Here is an 18321-nt window from a genome sequence, read left to right as displayed (position 1 = left end):
CCTCTCTCATCTTTTCTTCTTTTCTCCTGTTCTTTTACCTGTTACCGTAGATACTTAAGTCGTTATTTTTAAAAAAGGCAAACTTCTGAGTAGAAGGGAACAGAATCAACAAATCAAAAAATGTGTATGTCTAAGCCAAGCATGGTGGCATAGGCCTTTAATCCTAGAACTTGGGAGGCAGAGACATGTAGATTTCTAAGTTCAAGGACACTCTAGCCCACACAGGACAGCCAGGGATACACAGAGAGACCAGGCCTTGGGGGAGACTAGAAAAGTGGGAAAAAATGTGTCTGTGTATATTTATATATATTTACGTTCATATTTATAAATACATAGAATGTGAGCAAGAACTGTTAAAAATACATATATATATAGTATCTACTGTATGTACACACACATACACACACGCGCGCGCACACACACACACACACACACACACACTATCACTAAGCTAACCCAGCCCAAGCATGCATCTTGAACTTCCCTCATGAATATTTTAGAATTGCCCTTCCAGGAGGGTGAGCAATGTAAATTACAGCTCACAGTATGTGGAGCACACTTTTTAATACATCTTTTATAAGACGGAGTTTATAAGATGGAGTTAAGAGCTTTTTAAAAAGCATGTTAGCTTGTTTCTTTAAGTTTTATTTCGTTGGATTTCATGTCCTTTGTTTTCAAATGTTAAGCATTTCTCATGTGCTTCTGTATTGTGTTCTTAGGGGCTGGCAACATGAAATTATTCAAGTTTTTAATACTTACGTTAGGCTCTCCTACTGATTCTCATTAATTCTTTAAATACTCAAGCAGTACTTTTATCCTTAATATTTATGATCTGGCACTTAAGTCATTACAATTTTTCTGAGACCCACTTATAGCATACATTTTTAAAGCCCTAAAAGCTGGTATGCTTTGGAGCCAGAAAAGCTACTTCTAAAATTTTACACACTAAGAATTATTGAGATTTAGCTAGTTCCTTGCCATTTTTTTTTCTACATTGGCATTGGCAAGGAAGTGGATGCATCCCAGCAGTGGGAGACTGAGAAACATCTATGGGACTCAGAACACTGTAACCTAAAAACCAGGCAGAACCGGGTATTGTAAAACAACAGCCTGTTCTTGGAGATGCGTCTGCGTGTGCACAGGCCTTCTGCATGGGGAGCGTATTTTGGTTTGTGAAAAAGTAAGACCATCTCATTCACCCTTATTTTTATGGGCTGTTAGGTGTATTTAAAAGTCAGAATAAAGAACTACTCCAGGAAATGCAAAGAAATGTTCTTATCAAAAAGCTATCTTTGGAATCTATTTTAAATGAGAGTTTCAAGTCACTTTACCCCACTTGCCTGTCTTGCCCCATTTTGATGCCTTGTACTGTGTCTCCAAGTGCCTGATTTGGCATGGTAATTGTTTGGGGTTTTTTGTCGTTATTGTTGTTGTTTTAAGATTAATTTGGTGTTATATTTATGTTTTGCCTGTATACTGTGTTGGGGAGGGGACGGGGGACTACAGGGGCCAGAAGAAGGCATCCACTCCAGGAACTAGAGTTACAGACAACTTTGTGAGCTGCCATATGGGTCCTGGGAACTGTATGTGTGTCCTTGACAAGAGCAGCCAGTGCTCTTACTGCTAAGCCTTCTTTTCAGCCCTAGGAGTTAGTTGGAGTTTAGTGTGTTCCTTCGTGTTAGTTATTCTTTAGTTGCTGGGACAATAAACACCATGAGCAAAGGCAACTTGAAGAAGGGTTTCTTTTGTCTCAGGAACCATAGGGTTAGAGTCCATTAACAGCGGTGAGGTCTGACCTGTCACAGAAGCAGCAGCAGAAACCACAGGACGCAGTTAGGAAGAGAACAGGAAGTAGGATGATGCTATACCCCTACGCTTTCCCGTTGGCCACATTGAGGTCAACTTGACATAAAGTTACAATCATCTGAGCAGAGGGAACCGCAATTAAGAAACTATCTACAGAAGATCAGGCTGTAAGCAGACAAGCATGTGGGGCACTTTCTTAATTAGTGACTGGCGTGGGAGGGCCCAGCCCATGGTGGGTGGTGTCATTTCTAGGCTGGATGTCCTGGGTTCTCTAAGAAAACAGGCTTTGCAAGTCATGGAGAGCAAGCCCCCCTCCAAGGCCTCTGCATGGGTTCCTGTCTCCAGGTTCCCTCCCCGTTTGAGTTCTTGTCCTGACTTCCTTTAGTGATGAACAGTGATGCAAAACACAAGGCAGATAAACCCTTTCCTCCCTGGGTGCTTTGGTTGTGGTGTTTCATCAACCCTAAGACACCTGGTGACACTTCCTCCAGCAAGGCTCCGCCTTCTAAAGGTCCCGTAATCTCCTCAAGTGTTCAAGCTCAGGAACCTGTGGGAAGCGGTTCTCATCCAGACTATACCCCGTTTTAGGGGAAAATGTGTTCTAGTTGCTATGGAAGCCATGCTGTTGGATCTCTCCACAGCTTGTTGCCAGGAGATAATCTTACTTTCCATTCATCTCTCCACAGCCTGGAAGCAAGATGGTGTCCTCTGCTAAGGCGGCCGTGCCCACTGTGAGTGACCAGGCCGCAGCCATGCAGCTGAGTCAGTGCGCCAAGAACCTGGCGACCAGCCTTGCTGAGCTGCGCACTGCCTCACAGAAGGCAAGTGGGGCCTTGCTCCGGTGGTCAGCCCTTCAGCCTTCCATCTCTCTGTGGTGTTGTGGTATAAGTGCCATCCAGGCCCTAGCGCTGCTGGGCCAGTTCCTCAACCTCATTTAATCACCATTAGACGATAGCACTGCGGTCTAACATTTAGTGTAAGGTCCCGGGCCTGATCATCACCTTCTAGCTACAAATGACTTCCAAATTATATGCTCCCTCCATCTCTTCCCGTTTCCTGGGACAAACATCTTAGGTGAGACTGCTCATGTTAAGTGTCCTGGTACCAGATAAATTGCAGGCCAAGTAAATAGTGCTAACTAATTAGCATTTCAGTACTATGACGAATGAAGGAAGAAAGGTTTAGTCGAGCACGGTGACACATGCCCATAAACCCAGCACTTGGTAGATGGGGACAGGACCTTCAGAAGTTCAAAGTCACCCTCAGCTTTTTTATTGGCTACACAGGCCAGCCAGGGCTATGTAAGACCCTGTCTTTCTAAAAAGCAAGTGAGCAAGCAAACAAACAAACAAATGAATGAGAACAGTGAAGGGAGGAGGGAAAATACAGTGAAGAAGAAAGAGAAGGAGACACCGTGGATTTCTGTTCAGTGTCAGTCGGCCATTTTGCCTGTGGCTGGCAGCAGTACCATGTGCCTTGAGGCAGCAACGCCATGTGTCTGGGTGAGAGTGCACAGGTGGAACTTGCTCACTTCGTGACAGCCAGCGCATAAAAGAGACAAGGAGCCAGGGTCCCAATAACTCCTTCAAGGGTACACCCCCAGTAACGTACCTTCCTTCCTCTAGGTGTCACCTCCTAAAAGTTCCCCTGCCTCCCAGGAGTGCTATAGACTGGGACTGATTCTTTATCCCATGAGGCACTGGCCGTTTCAGATCCAAGCTTAAGCAATAATTGATTTTATCCTTATCTTCAAAAACTTAAGAGCAAACTATGTAGGTAGGCAATATACCTAGGAGGGGCTGTCATCTTAGCTACGATTTTCTTCCCTAAAAAGTTTTCACACCTTACATGGGCACATTTGCCTTAACAGAGTCTCGGTAGGACGGAATTGGGGACTAAATACATTTCAGTCTCTGAAACTCAGTTATCAAAGGAGCTCACTGAGACTCTGATGTAGTTATTAGCATGAAGTTCTGGCTTGAATTCATTTTTTTCCCTTGTAGCAATCCCTTTATAGAAGCTCACAGCCTCATAAAGTGGCAAGGAGAGAAAGTGGGAAGCCAACTTGAATGCCTGACATGAACAGAGATGCCACATCGCCAAAGCCATGTGCCCAGGGCCTTAGACTCTCTCCAGCAAAGTTTGAGCTGTCTCTGAGAGAGGTCCAAGAACCCTCCACACTGTAATGGCCTGGTGGTGGGGTGCTTTTTAGATGCAGGTACCCAGCCTGCCTCTGGCAAACCCGTCCGCACCACAATTCATGCAGTAGCAAGATGAGTTTTCTCAGTGAATTTGGCACACACCAGCATCAGTCAGCTCCCCTGGAACAGTGAGCCCCAAAGAGATGCTCAAGCATGACTGCTGGTCCAGGAAGAGGCTGCGAGAGGTTTTAATTTATTTAATTTTTAATGTATTGGAAGAGTTAAGCTTAAAGGTTCTGGGATGAAATAGGATGAATTTGTTCAGGGGCTCCTGTCACTGTCGAGTCTGCTGGCCTCTCTGAACTTCTGTAACCTAACATGAACACATAAAATCCAGTCACCTAGAGTTTAGTGATGCTTTGTGGCAGTTATCAAAAAGAAAAAAAGGCACAGAGTGATAATTTATAAGTATGAGAATGCTGACTGGCAAAATTATGAGTTGGGGCCATGGAATCCTGGCTGTCGGAGACCAGTGTTAGAAACAATCGAAGAGGGAGTTCCTACATCTTTACTATGGAAGGTGCCTTAGGGTTCTACAGACGTCAGACCAAGACAGGAACATGGCAACGTCCAGGCAGGCATGGTACAGGAGGAGCTGAGAGTTCTAGATCTTCATCTGAAGGCTGCTAGCAGAATACTGGCTTCCAGGGAGCTAGAATGAGGGGCTTAAAGCCCACATCCACAGTCACAAGCCTACTCTAACAGAGTCACACCTTCTAATAGTGCCACTCCCTGGGCCAAGCACATGCAGACCATCACAGAAGGGTAATGATGTATGGTGTGGAAATGTTAAAGACGAAACTGTTGTGTGCTCTCTGAGGGGTCCTTCCTCGGTTAGCCTATTCACTCTTCTGTGTGCATCCCGAGACTCTGTACACACATGTAAGTACATCTCAGGCTTCCGTGTACAGACATACTGTGCTGTGTGGTCCATCAGTGCAACCCAGACCTGATGAATAAAAAAAAATACATCCTTTGGGTCTGAGAGTAAAGTATTTCGAGGAGGCTTTAACGTGTCTGTAGTCCTAAGGCTCACATAATTAATGACTTAGGAAAAATCTGTCTAAGGACCTGAGTGACCGTGGTTCTGCCTCTCTGGAGAATACTTGCTGCCTTTGCCTTCTGCTAGAGTCAGAGTCTCCGGGAAACATTTGATATGTCGCAGAGTGTCAAGGACACTTTCCCACGCCGGCCATACTCACATATACCCCTCTCTCACAGGCCCACGAAGCCTGTGGTCCTATGGAAATCGATTCTGCACTCAACACAGTGCAGACTCTCAAGAGTGAGCTTCAGGACGCCAAGATGGCCGCTGCAGAAAGTCAACTGAAACCACTTCCGGGAGAAACAGTAAGCTGTTTGGGGTGTGGGTTCTGCCATTCTCCCCACCCCCTTCCTTCTCTTTCTCCCTTCATTTCTTCCTTCTTTCCTTTCTTCCTTTTTATAATATTATCTATGATGTTTGTTGCCTGGGTGTTTCTGCAAACTCCTGGGAAGGACCAGTATAGTGTGCATTGTACAGTTACATCAAATAATGGGTCAAGCAGAATGCAAAAAAGAAGCCCATTGTAATTTTTACTTGTTTTTGTCTTTGTGTGTGTGTGTGTGTGTGTGAGAGAGAGAGAGAGAGAGAGAGAGAGAGAGAGAGAGAGAGAGAGAGAGGGGGTTTGGGGTTGCATACTGTGCCATTGGCTGTGGTGGACCAGACTCTGTTTTCATGAAGGAATGGCCTTCATTGGGAAAGTTGTCATCACCATACGCCTAGCAATCTCCTCTAAACAGTGTCTGCCTATAATAATTAATTATCTACCCTAGGCCTGTACCAGTTTTGTTTCTTATTTGGTCGACACAGCAAGCAGGCATGCTCTTCATGAGATGCACGCCCTCTGCCTTCCTGTGTAGTCTCATTGCCACTCCAAACCTCCATTTTTCTTGCGTGCCTTTCAGTTTGAACTCCTGGAAGGACAGTGACTAGACTGGCCTGTGTTACTGTCCCCACCCGTCAGGAGGACGGTGCAGTGGGCAGTGTGCCTGCCTCCCGCCAAGGCATCATTACTGCCCACGAATGAGTTCCTTTGGACTTTCTCAAGGTGCAGTGCTCACAGCTACAGCCTGTTAAGGAACTGCGTTAGCTTGCGAAGGCCTCCCTGCCAGGCACTTTCAGGGGTGGGGCCTGCACCTGCCTCACTCAGGCAGACCGACTCCGATGGGGAAGAGCTCGGTTAGGTTCTGGTTCTGATGTGCGTCATCGTTCTGTGTCACGCTCTAACCCCTCGGGGAATGTTTCTTTCCTAAGTCCTGCCTTCTTTGGATTTTTCTTACAGCTAGAAAAGTGCGCTCAGGACCTGGGAAGCACCTCTAAGGGAGTGGGCTCCTCCATGGCGCAGCTCCTCACCTGCGCTGCTCAAGGCAATGAGCACTACACAGGTAGGACCCTCCCTCAGCCTTTACGGTGCCTGGGACTGGGACGCACACCCCCTGGTCTGGCCTCTCTCCCCCCAGCGTCACAGTGCATCCTGCAAGCACTCACCACAGCACTGTTACCGGGCCCTTCCCCAGCATGGTTGATACATTTCTTAGAACCTTGACAAATTACCTGACGTGTGCAGTTCAGTAGAGAAGGGTTGGATTTTGACTCATAGTCTACATCGTGGCCCGGGAGTGATGTTGGTAGGAACGTGAGGCTGCCGGGCTGCTTGTTTCCTCCTATTGATTGAGTCCAGAACCCCAGCCTATTGATGACCAGCTATTGAAGACTGACAGCCAAACTTCTCACCTTGCTTAACCTAACTCTAAACTCCCTCCCACACAGGCGTAAAGATCTGCCTCCTTGGCTTAGCGGATCTAGATCTGCCAGCCTGACAGATATTAACCTGATTAAGCATGCAGTGTAATAAAATGACTCTCAAACTATATGTAGACCCCTTATTAAGACTGCAAGGGGGCCATAACTGTACACTTTAGGGCTATCTCCGGCTCCTGAAATCCTGTCAAAGTGTAAAATCTAGAGTCAGAATGTCAGCAGAATCAGACGGCCGCAGGGGAAGGGAGAGGTGGCTGCATGCGCCATCCACCCTCAGCTGGATGAGAGCTCAAGGCTGTCCAAGATGGAAGACGGCCGCAGGGGAAGGGAGAGGTGGCTGCATGCGCCATCCACCCTCAGCTGGGTGAGAGCTCAAGGCTGTCCGAGGTGGAAGACGGCCGCAGGGGAAGGGAGAGGTGGCTGCATGCGCCATCCACCCTCAGCTGGGTGAGAACTCAAGGCTGTCCGGGGTGGAAGGAAGGAGGGCAGAAAGGGAGGAGGCAGCGAGTTGTGTCCTCGGGGCAGTGGGGAGACCTGAGGTTTTTCGGTGTCAGCTGTTTATTTCTGAAAGACAGAAGTGTTCTTAATTAGGAATCTGTGTGAGTAAGAGTCTGTGTGACTAATAAGAGGTGAAAACAGGCTGCGGCTGGGCAGTGCTGTCTGATCACCTTTCAGAGTGTAGCCTTTAGTGTGTAGGTGCGGCAGTGTAAGGCTTCAGGGTGCAGCAGGGCTGTGGCTCAGAACACAGTATAGCCCCTTATACTGTAGGCTCTGGGGAGGTTTTCTCTCCCTCTCTGCTCTTCTCTCCCCCAAGTCTCTACTCTCTCTCTCTCTTCCTCCTCCCCCCCCCCTCTTCCTCTGTCTCTCTCCATCTTTCTCTCCTCTCCCTTTCTCTCTCCCTGCTCCCTCTTTCTCTTTCCCCTTCTTCCTCCCTCTCTCTTTCTCTCTCCCCCTCTCTCCCCCCTCCTTTCTCTTCCTCCCTCCCCTCCCTTCCCCTCTTCCTTCTCTTGCAGCTGTTATAAATTAAAGGCCACCTTAAGGGAAGAAGCTGCCCTGAGCCTTGGTCTCCTCTCTTTCTGCTTTTCATTCTTCCCAGCTCTCGGTCCTCTCTACCTGGATGCCTTCCTGTCAGCTGACTTCAACCATATGTTTTCCAGTTATTTCTCTGTGCAAGGGTGGGTTTGGATGAGTTAATCTGTCATTCCTCCAAGCAAAATCAAAAATGCACTTTCTCATTACTTGAATACTAAAAGAACAAAACAGGAAATCGAAGTCAGTATAACATAGTAATAAGAATATGTAATTCTTTTCTAATCAAAACTAAGGGAAGTTTTCCAGACAAGACCAGGGTGTTGAAGACCACTTAGGAGGGGCTCCAGGAGAAAGGGAAGTGTAGGTATGAATTCTTACAAACTAGAAGGAGAAGTTTACATTCTCAGAAACTCCTACGTGATCCCAGAAGTTTGGCAGATTTGGCGTATGGTGAAATGTGTGCTTTGAGGAGGGAGACTGCTCTCGAGCCCTGGGAGTTACATCACCTGGCACTGCCAGCATGCAGGATGGCAGGCAGCCTCCTTGGCTCTTGAAAAACAGCCTAGCTCACAAGCTATCCAGCTCTGGAAGGCATTTAGAGGGTGGTGTTGACATGGGTGCTGTGTGGCAGGGGGTCTCCAAGGTAACAGAGAAGGCTGACTCGAGGAACTGAGAAGGTTCTGGTAAAAGGCAAGAGGAGGAGTCACAGCTGGAAGGCTGAGCCAAGTCACCGATACAAGGGGCCTCAAGGACAACAAGGGGCCTCATGAGCAGCTTTGAGTTTCCCCAAGAGCCATGTGAAACTATTGGAAGGTTTTAGGTGTGGAGACAGATTACAGTGCCCTGTGTGTGACCCTTCTTCTCTGAATGGAGAAAAACAACTGAGAGCAGGGAGACCAGCACCCATGGGGTTAAATTCCTCTAGATGAGAGGTGGTAATCATCTGTGATAATTAGTCAGCTTCATGTCACTATTACAAAATACCTGAGGTAATTAACTTCTATGGAGAAAGTTAATTTTGGCTCATGGTGGCTCTAGTCCTTAATTATTTGAGTATGTGGTGACATAGCATATGATGTCAGGAGCATATACTCAAACAAAACCACATACCTCATGGCCAGGAAGCAAAAGGGAATGAGAAGGAAGACAGGGAGGGAATATTCCATAACTGCCCCCAAGAGTGTTTTTCCATTGTCCTGAAACTCTCCCATTAGGCACTGTGACTTAATGCTAACCAGATCGCCTTGGGGACCAAGTCTTTAACACATGGATCTAGAGTATGAGGATAGTGTATACAAGGAGATAGATTAAAGGGGCAAGCCTGACCCTGCTTGGTGGTTGGTTAGAATGTTGCCAGGGATAGAAATGAGGAGGAAAACATGGAGAATTCTTAGAGCTGACAGATGAATAAAGAGTTCTGTGAGTTGCTAGGGTGAGATCACAAGATTGGTTCTAACTGCCAATGGACAGGTGGGTGTGCACATAGAGATGTGATGGGCAGCGTGCTCTCCAGCTCTCGGGAGAGGGGGCTTTACTGGAAGGACAGGTTTTGTAGTTATTACTTGGGTCATGGAAATTGATTGAAACCTTAACTCTGGGAGAGTTGGCCTGGAGCGAGTGGCTGAGTGAGAAGAGTTAACTGGTGAAAGATAGAAACGGGACCCATACCCATAGGTAGAGAGGGGAGACCAAGGGAGAGCATGCTTCTGGAGACAGAGTTGCTGCCCAGAGAGTCATACGGGGCAGTAAAGATGCCTCCACTGGCTTCGAGGATAAGAGGGCCCTAATCACTTGGTTGGAGGTGATTTCAGCATAGCTGGAGGGTGTGGAAAGCAAGGAAAGAAAGAACAGGGGTAGACAAAAATCTCTCTAAGCCTAGGCTCCCTCCCCACATGCTTCACGCCTGTGAAATGTTCAGGGACTACACATTAACTCCCAGTAGGCTGTACCTGAATGCAAGTGGGTTTTGTTTGGCAAGCGAAATAGTCTAAATACATTTCTAAACCATTTAACACAGCTATATACAATTTTTTGCAAGAACTTCAAAACAAATAAACTCTTTGCATCCTTCCAAAATTCATCTTGAAGCCTTGTAATTGTGGCCTAGCAATGGCTTGACATGTGTTATGTATGAATTCTGAAAATAACAAACATTCTAAGAGCTGGGTGTGGTAGCACAAACCTGGAGGCAGGAGGATCAGCTCAAGGCTCGCTCATGAGCCCCTCTCTTGAAAACAACAATTATGAAGTATGCTGATGCGTTCGCTGTCGCTTTTTGTCCTGAAACCCTGCTCCCAAGTATAATTGAAGATTCAGATATGAAAGCGATCTGTGCTCTCCGAGGATTGCAGTTATTAGAACAGATGTGTGCTGTACAGTTTGCCCCTCGTGGGTTACAAATCTTAATGTACTCTTGACTGTAAATGCAATATCATGGGGGTAGTGAAGGGGAGGAAAGGACATTGCTGACTTTGAGTCACGTGACCCTATGTTGATTCCCACTGAAAACATGGCTGTAAATGTAGTCATATTGAGCCTTAGATATTCAGTGGGCTCTCCAGCCTCCTGGTGGCTTTGTGAATCCTTTTGATGATATAACTTTTTCTGTCTGGACCTAATTCCTCCAAACAGGATCCTTTCTTGTGCCTTGGTTTCACAGTGAGTCCTCACCAGAAGATCCATGGGCAGGACAGGCTTAGGGCTTTTTAGAGCTTGGCTTTCCAGTTTCTGCCTTTCAAAAATCATCTTAAGGGCCAATAGGTAGGATGGCTCAGCAGGTAACGATGCTTGCTGCCAAGCCTGCTGACCTGAGTTCAATTCCTGGAAGCTACATGGAAGTAGAAGAAAACTGATTCCGACAAGTTGCTCTGTGCCCTCCACATGCACGTCAGATGACACGTCTATGCACACACATACACACACACACCCATACCTACACCTGCACGTTCACACAAAATAGGTAAATATTACTTCAAAATTTATATCCTCTTAATCTATAATGAATTTCCCATTCAGTAGCTTTACATAAACAAATATTTCCTAATTGTATATTATGAATGTTGTGTTGCTTTGATTCTTACAGAATTTGAATAGATGTGGATTTAAGAGTCCAGATAATAAATGAGAAGGCAATAGGTGATGTCTGAAAAATCACAGCCTAGTAGAACCTCCACTAGTCAGTCGGAGACTCTCAGCTACTCCTGAGGCTTGTGGGAAGCTGTGGCCTGTGAGAGAGACAGCGGTCTAGACATACAGACACTTGGCAGGGAGGACAGGGGATGAGGGCCTCACCACATCTGGAGTTCTTCTGAGCGATGACATCCTTCAACCTGGAGCCAAAAGCTGAAAGAAAATGTTTCTCTTCTAATCCTTAGCTTTATTTACCTTTGTCTTTTCACTTCTGGGCTTCTCTAATGCCTATACACACACACACACACACACACACACACACACACACACACACACACACAGATCGAGCACAAGCACAGACATGCACCATCACAAACACATAAACATACACCCATCTCACACACCATCACATACAAACCTGACATCACACACACATATATCAAACACCACACCCATAACACACACATGCACAAATACATCACACACCTATCACACACAGACACACATACACCTCACACACAGCTTACATCACACAGAGAGAGAGAGAGAGAGAGAGAGAGAGAGAGAAATGCTGACTGTAACATCCATCCTTTCCAGGCTGCCTGACAGTCAGTAGATCGGCAGTGCTGTGATCTGCATGGTTAGATTACAGCATTTCATTCCAGCTGACATGCAGACTAGTCATAGATTAGTGAGTCTGTGGCTGCAGGGATGACTGTTTTGGGGGGATCTGGGGCTTTTCTCATTATGGAGCCTCGTGGTTACCACAGGGAAGACCGCTGGCTGTGTTTGTGATGACTCTGTAGAAAACCGTACTCCAGACTGAAGAGTAATTTCCATGCACAGAGTCTGTGTTCCAACAAAAGGCCTTCGCACTTGACTGTCCCCAAGAGCGTGTGGCAGGAAGCTAGCAACCTCAGATCCAGCTCCAGTACTGCCTAGGAAGAGTCTTGTGGTTAGACGCTGTTGTTGCTAGGCCTTATGGGAAACCATTTCTTGAGAGAAGCTCCAGGGAAGATCAGGTTCCTTGGTTCCTATGAGAAAGTTCCTCCAGTCTCCGTAGGACTGGGGGAATCAGATTGTGTTTATTCTGATGAGGTGATACTGAACCAGCGGAGGACTGGTCATCTGCATCAAAATGGATTTAAAGATAGATGTTTCACAAGAGGCTATCCAACAGCCATTAAACGTATTTCTTAAGTTTTCTCAACATCATTACCATACGGATTAGTTTTAGCTGTCAACTTGACACAGCCTAAAATTGTCTGGGAAGGGAATCTTTAGAGGGAATTAAGTTTTTTGTTTTTTTTTTTTAATGTATATATGCACCATGTACATGCCTGGTGCTCTCAGAGGTCAGGAGAGGGTACCAGATCCCCTGGAACTGGATTTTCAACGGCTATGAGCCATCATGTGGGTGCTAGGAACCAAACTCTGGTCCTCTGCAAGAGCGACAAGGGTTAACTACTGAACCACCTCTGAGCCCCATAGGAAGAGAGTCTAGGTAAGGAGTTCTCTAGTCCAGATTGGCCCATGGCTGTGATGGGGGGTAGGGAGATCCTGATTGCTGGGCCCTCTAACATCCATTAGCAAACTCTCGGCCGTCTCATTCCCTAGGCAGGGGTTCTGAACAGTGTAAGGGAAAGGCAAACACAAGTGAGGAGCGCCTGGATTCTATCTCAACTGTAGATGTGATGGGCTGGGTTCCTGTCCTGAGGTCCTACAACCTGGAATTATATGCCAAGTGAACCCCCTTTTTCCTACTTACTTCTTGTCAGGCTATTGTCATAGCAACAACAACAAAAACTTGTTGGTTGCTCCCGAAGGGTACAGAGATTAAAATACAATTGAGGTTGCAAGTACAGACCCACTGAAATCAGACTCCAACGGTACCCACTAGTTAAGGTGCTGAAAACTGCATCTCCTCCAGATTGCCCATGGGGGAGTGTGGTGGTAAAGCCGTCCTAGAACCTGTTGTGTACTGTTTTCTAAAGCTACATTAGCCCTCGGTGACTCAACCATTCAAGTCCTAGGTTCTGTTCAAGATATGTGATTCCGTGTGTTCATCTGAACACGTGTACAAAACCTTTCTTTTCTTGGGAGTTTTATGCCAAACACAAAACAACTTACCTGCCCGCCAGCAGAGGAACAGATATGCAAATGTTAGGACGTTGATGTAAGATCAGACAGGAGGAAAAAGAAATAGTTACACATAAGGGCACTGCTTGAACTCACAACCGTGACAATCAGAGAAAGAAAACATATACAAGTAAATGCATGTTGCATGGTCCTCCTAAGCTAGTCTAAGGTCACATATGAGATTAGTTACCTCCAGTGTGAGGAGTGTTGTTGGTGAAGGACACTGTAATGGTGGATGTAGCTATCCATGCCAATTCACCAAACTGCTCACTCTTGGTATGTATAGTGTATGCCCTGGCGAAGCTAAGCGTGTTATTTTAACTTCCCACAACCTGTGCACCAGCCACCCAGGTATAGGGCTCCGTCTGTGGTCTGTTGTTTAGATCTAGGGACACGTGAGGCAGTAGAAGCAAGGGCAGTTGGAGTATGGGGCATTTTATGTATTGTGGCGTCTCTTGATTGGACACAAGGGTGCGGGCCGCTTTATTGAGAAACATGGCAATTCTCATTTATCAAAACTTACTCTGGACCCCAATGTTATTACCAAGGCAAAACGTAACTGCTGATGGAATCCAATCGGAACTCTAACAGACTTTTCTCCCCAGGCGTGGCAGCTAGAGAAACAGCTCAAGCTCTGAAAACACTGGCCCAGGCTGCCCGGGGAGTGGCTGCATCTACAAATGACCCTGAGGCCGCTCATGCCATGTTAGATTCTGCTCGGGATGTGATGGAGGGCTCTGCCATGCTCATCCAAGAAGCTAAGCAGGCCTTAATCGCACCTGGAGATACGGAAAGTCAGCAGAGATTAGCCCAGGTGAGCCTGGGAACTGGGAATCATGGTCACCCGGGTTGTGTACAGGTCAGCTACCCGCTTTGTGGACGTATTTTCCTGGCATGAATGCTTAGGATTCAGAAGGTATTTTCGGATCTGTCTAAAGTGCGTGTGGTAACAAGACTGACCATACTTGGCGCTCGTTGTTATGCCTTACCTCATATTTCCCACATTAATGTGGCATCTACTTAATTCATAGTCAACAAATGACGTGGAGGCTTTGAACTCTGACTGCCTTGGGACTCTAGGCATAGCACACTTGCTCAGGGCTTGTGTCTGTTTCCGTAATCTCCTCTTCCTAGTCTGCATGGTGAGGTAGATAAAATGCGGGTCCAGTTATCCAGAAGTTCTGAAAAGACTCCCCTAACCTCTCCAGATCACTCTTCAACTGCCCAGTGGAACCAACTGGCTAGGGACAATCTGGGCAGTGTTCCTGACCTGGCACCGGGAAGATGTTTTAGATTCTTAGACTAAATAGAATGTTACTGCCAACCCCTGCCCCCAGCTTCCCTTTTAACTGAGATGACCAGGGCCCGCAAGCAGGGAGCCGTGTCAGTATTCATATGTCAGGGCATATGAGGACAAGGCTGCACTGAGGACATCTTCAGATTGGCAGGAGGTACTAGAGCACCCTCTTTGCCTGTTGTGGAAGTGGGGTCTTGGGGTGTGTCAGCACCAGAGGTTCACTGGGAAGAACCAATTACAGTTTGGCTCTGCTCCATAGTCAGCCTTGGAGACCTTGGCAGAACTCTAGAAAAGGAAGGTATTTCCCTTTCATGGAACAGAAGGTGCCTGTGATCTGGGACCTGGTCTCATGTTAGAGAATTCTGTGTTTGGGTTCTAGAGAGCGGCTCCTCCTGGCCCTGGGGAGCAGAGAGCATGTACAGCATGTAGTAACCCAGCACCAGGTAGCAGAGACCAGAGGCCTGGCCAAGGCGATTTGATTTAGTTTACAGGGTCGGGTGGATGCCAGTGAGTAGTTCCCACTTCAGTGTCAGCTCTGCATATTCTCTCTGCTCTTTCTCAACAAATGTGCAAAGGCATTTGCTCCAGAAATAGCTTTCTTAAGGTGTTTCCCTCCCTCTGTGGATGTGTGTGCAGGTGGCCAAAGCTGTGTCCCACTCACTGAATAACTGCGTGAATTGCCTCCCTGGTCAGAAGGATGTGGATGTTGCCTTGAAGAGCATCGGGGAGTCCAGCAAGAAGCTACTTGTAGATTCGGTGAGGTCCTTGTCTGGGAAGGGGGTACCTGGTGTCTTTTCCCCAAGGAGAGATTATGACTTTCTTCCTTCAAGTCTCTGGGCATCTAGCCTTTTCCCTTAGGAGTCTTGGTTTTCTACCATTTTTTATTTCCTTTCTGGTCAGCAAAGTTCCTGAGTGAGGACTTGTTGGGGAGGATTTTATGCTGGTATGACATGTATATTCAGGTACATGCATGCATATGTGTGCACTCAAACCTCTGGAGGCCCCAGGGCAGCTTCAGATGTCATTCCCTGGGTACCATCCATGCTTCCTTTGAGGCAAGATCTCTCAGTGGTCTGTAACTTGGTCAGGTAGGTGAGGCTGGTTGCTCAGTGAGCTTCCCATCACCAGGGTGACATGTGCAGACCACCACACCCAGATTTTGTATGGGTTTGGGGGGAATTGAACTCCAGTCTTCATGCTTGTAAGGTAATTTCTCTAGCAACTGAACTATCTCCCTGGCCCCTATGGCGGAGCTTTGAACCTTGACTCCCTTTGAGTACATGCTTGCTCTTGAGTCTGAGTGGGACAGACAAGAGGATTTAATCTTCTAGCTCTTTCTTAGGGCATGACAGATGGTGACAGGCAGTTCAAGGGCAGAGGGACATGTGTTCAAGACTGATTAAGACTGACTAAGAAAGCTGGGATTTTGAAGGTTTTTTGCCTTGGGGCCGGCCCTTTCCTGTCCCACACTGAAGGAAGTTTAGTCTATCTGCTTCTTCTGGTTACAAGTGTCCAGCAGCATATGTGGACTCTTAGTAACATCTGCAACCTTGATGACTGTAATTCTATGAATGACACTGTGCTGGGCGTATGGGGCTTTTAAAATTATTTACAAGGACCACTAATAAAACAAAATTGGTGGTCATTTGTTAAAAAGAACGCAATTTGAAGTTTGCCATCATCTACCTCTTAGTTCTAAAAAGCTTAAACTAAGAGTTTCCATCATGAGAGACACAAAATAGGGTGGAGACTGGACCCCAGAGCTGAGATACTTGAATCCTGTGTGGAAGGTACAGCATAACATGGTCTCACATTGTGCAGAGCCATTTGTATGAACTGATGACATGGCCATTCCAAGGTATGGTTGAGGGGAAGGCTTTTCTTGTAGATATGAGGGAAATTATAAACAGGCATCTGAAGAGTCCAGAGCTGGAAAGGAAAGTAGTACACTGAACATGGCCAGCAGATTTGACCCGGCCATGAGAGGAGGGAGATGGGGAGGGAGGGAGGATGATGAAGAGAATGAGGGCAACGGATGCAGAGAGGGAGGGAGGGAGGTTATGAGGGAGGGGGCAGGGGACCTGGAGAGTGCATAGCTGAAGTGGCAGGGTTATATAGGGATGGGGAGGGTGTGGTTGTGAGCTGGAGAAGTCTAGGGTAAGGGGTGGGGTAAAGAGCTAGGGAGAGCCATGAGTATTTGTTATTCTGAGAGAGCCTGGAAGCCAGCATGGCTTTGGTGTGTAATAGGCACCACAGATAGCATTTGTTTCTTTTGGACCTGCCATCTAAGTTGAGTGCCTCAGAAGCACAGCCCTGGGCAGTCACTGTTCCTTCACAGTACCCGCCTCTGCCCCTTTACGCAAGGTAAAGCTTCCCATGGCATGTGCCCTTTGTCCTCACAGCTCCCTCCAAGCACAAAGCCTTTCCAGGAAGCCCAGAGTGAGCTGAACCAGGCTGCTGCTGATCTGAACCAGTCTGCCGGGGAAGTCGTCCACGCCACAAGGGGGCAGAGTGGAGAGCTGGCGGCCGCTTCTGGGAAGTTCAGTGATGACTTTGACGAGTTCCTGGATGCAGGCATTGAGATGGCTGGCCAGGCACAGGTGGGTGGGAAGGCGGTTTGTGCCGCTCACCTGAGCCTCCGCATTCCGATAGGCCGTCCAGCTGAGGGCATGGGGAACAGGATCCTGTAAACAAGTGCGGCACCTTCCTTGACTGCCTTGGAAATTCTGTGACCTCACAGGCTTGGTATGCCCAGCTATGATGGTGACGTTTTCCCACGGTCCACCAGCAAAGCCTATATCCTTTACCAGGGTTGGGGGAGGTTGGGAGCGGGGAGAGTTTTTATCAGAAATGAGGTAGGTTAATATATGAACACGAACACACACATGCATGTGTACTTGTGGTTTAGTGAACTCGACTTGAATGAATTACATCTGGTACTTTCAAATGATTAAAAATGACCTCATTCAGATAGAGAGATGAGCTACTCTTTTCTAACTAGGAGACAGGACTGGTCTGGCATCCTGTTGCAGGACTGGTTTTTTGGTAGTTTGGTGAGGGTTTTTTTGTTTGTTTGTTTTTAATTTTTAATTTTCTTTGTTGTTGTTACATTTCCTACAAAAGGTAATTTGTCAGTTAGCAAGCTGGGTGAGAAGTATGTCCTTCCACAGTCCGATACTTCTGGGATGCTGTCAGCTCTGAATATCTACACAGAGCCTGTCCTTTGTGCCAGGCTGGGACGTACAAGATGTTTGACAACTCCAGCATTGTTGAGCAAGATGCTCGAATCACTGTCCGGTCTGTGTGCCAGTGCAGTTCAGTTGTTCTCCTCCTCCCAGCCCCTTAACACTCCCATATAGCAAGAAAAGCAAGACTCCTGACTGACCCACGTGGACATGCATTTCTTTCTCTGCCACATGCATCTCCAAACAGCTGTTTGAGGATGAGTGGATGCTAGTCACACATCTGCAGACTGACTGTCCTGGTGTAGTCTATGTCTCCATCTGGGGAGTTGCTCCTAGCTCCCCGAAGGCTTCTTGGGAAACCATGGTCCGTCCCAACTGACTCTGTTTCCTTTTGACTCTGCAGACGAAAGAAGACCAGATGCAAGTGATCGGGAACCTGAAGAACATCTCTATGGCGTCCAGCAAGCTACTGTTAGCTGCCAAGTCTCTCTCTGTAGATCCTGGAGCTCCCAACGCAAAAAATCTTTTGGCTGCAGCTGCAAGGTAAGAGCAGGATAAGGTGTGCCTTGTGGATGTGTAAATGATTCTGTTGTAGTTGAAGGGTGTGCCCAGCATATCCTACCAGTTTCTCACTGAGCAAAGAACTGCTGCCAGCCTTGTTGTCTGAGGAAGAGTAAGTTGATAGAAATTCTGGCATTTTGTAAAGTTAACTCATTCCCGTGTCTTTGG

General features: G+C 47.1%; 1 protein-coding gene across 1 annotated transcript in view; it reads left to right on the top strand.

Annotated features, from left to right (window-relative positions):
- Tln2 (talin 2) overlaps positions 1-18321 on the top strand; it is a 237056-nt gene that overhangs the window by 121778 nt on the left and 96957 nt on the right. Inside the window, exons 24-30 of the mRNA XM_032911227.1 lie at positions 2493-2627; positions 5229-5357; positions 6332-6434; positions 13716-13924; positions 15044-15163; positions 16810-17007; positions 17996-18135. Coding sequence (XP_032767118.1) covers positions 2493-2627; positions 5229-5357; positions 6332-6434; positions 13716-13924; positions 15044-15163; positions 16810-17007; positions 17996-18135 — 1034 coding nt within the window. The remainder of the gene's footprint in view (positions 1-2492; positions 2628-5228; positions 5358-6331; positions 6435-13715; positions 13925-15043; positions 15164-16809; positions 17008-17995; positions 18136-18321) is intronic.

The sequence above is a fragment of the Rattus rattus genome, chromosome 8, assembly GCF_011064425.1.
Source record: "Rattus rattus isolate New Zealand chromosome 8, Rrattus_CSIRO_v1, whole genome shotgun sequence".
Classification (NCBI taxonomy): Eukaryota; Metazoa; Chordata; class Mammalia; order Rodentia; family Muridae; genus Rattus; species Rattus rattus.
This window is presented reverse-complemented; position numbering and strand designations above follow the sequence as displayed.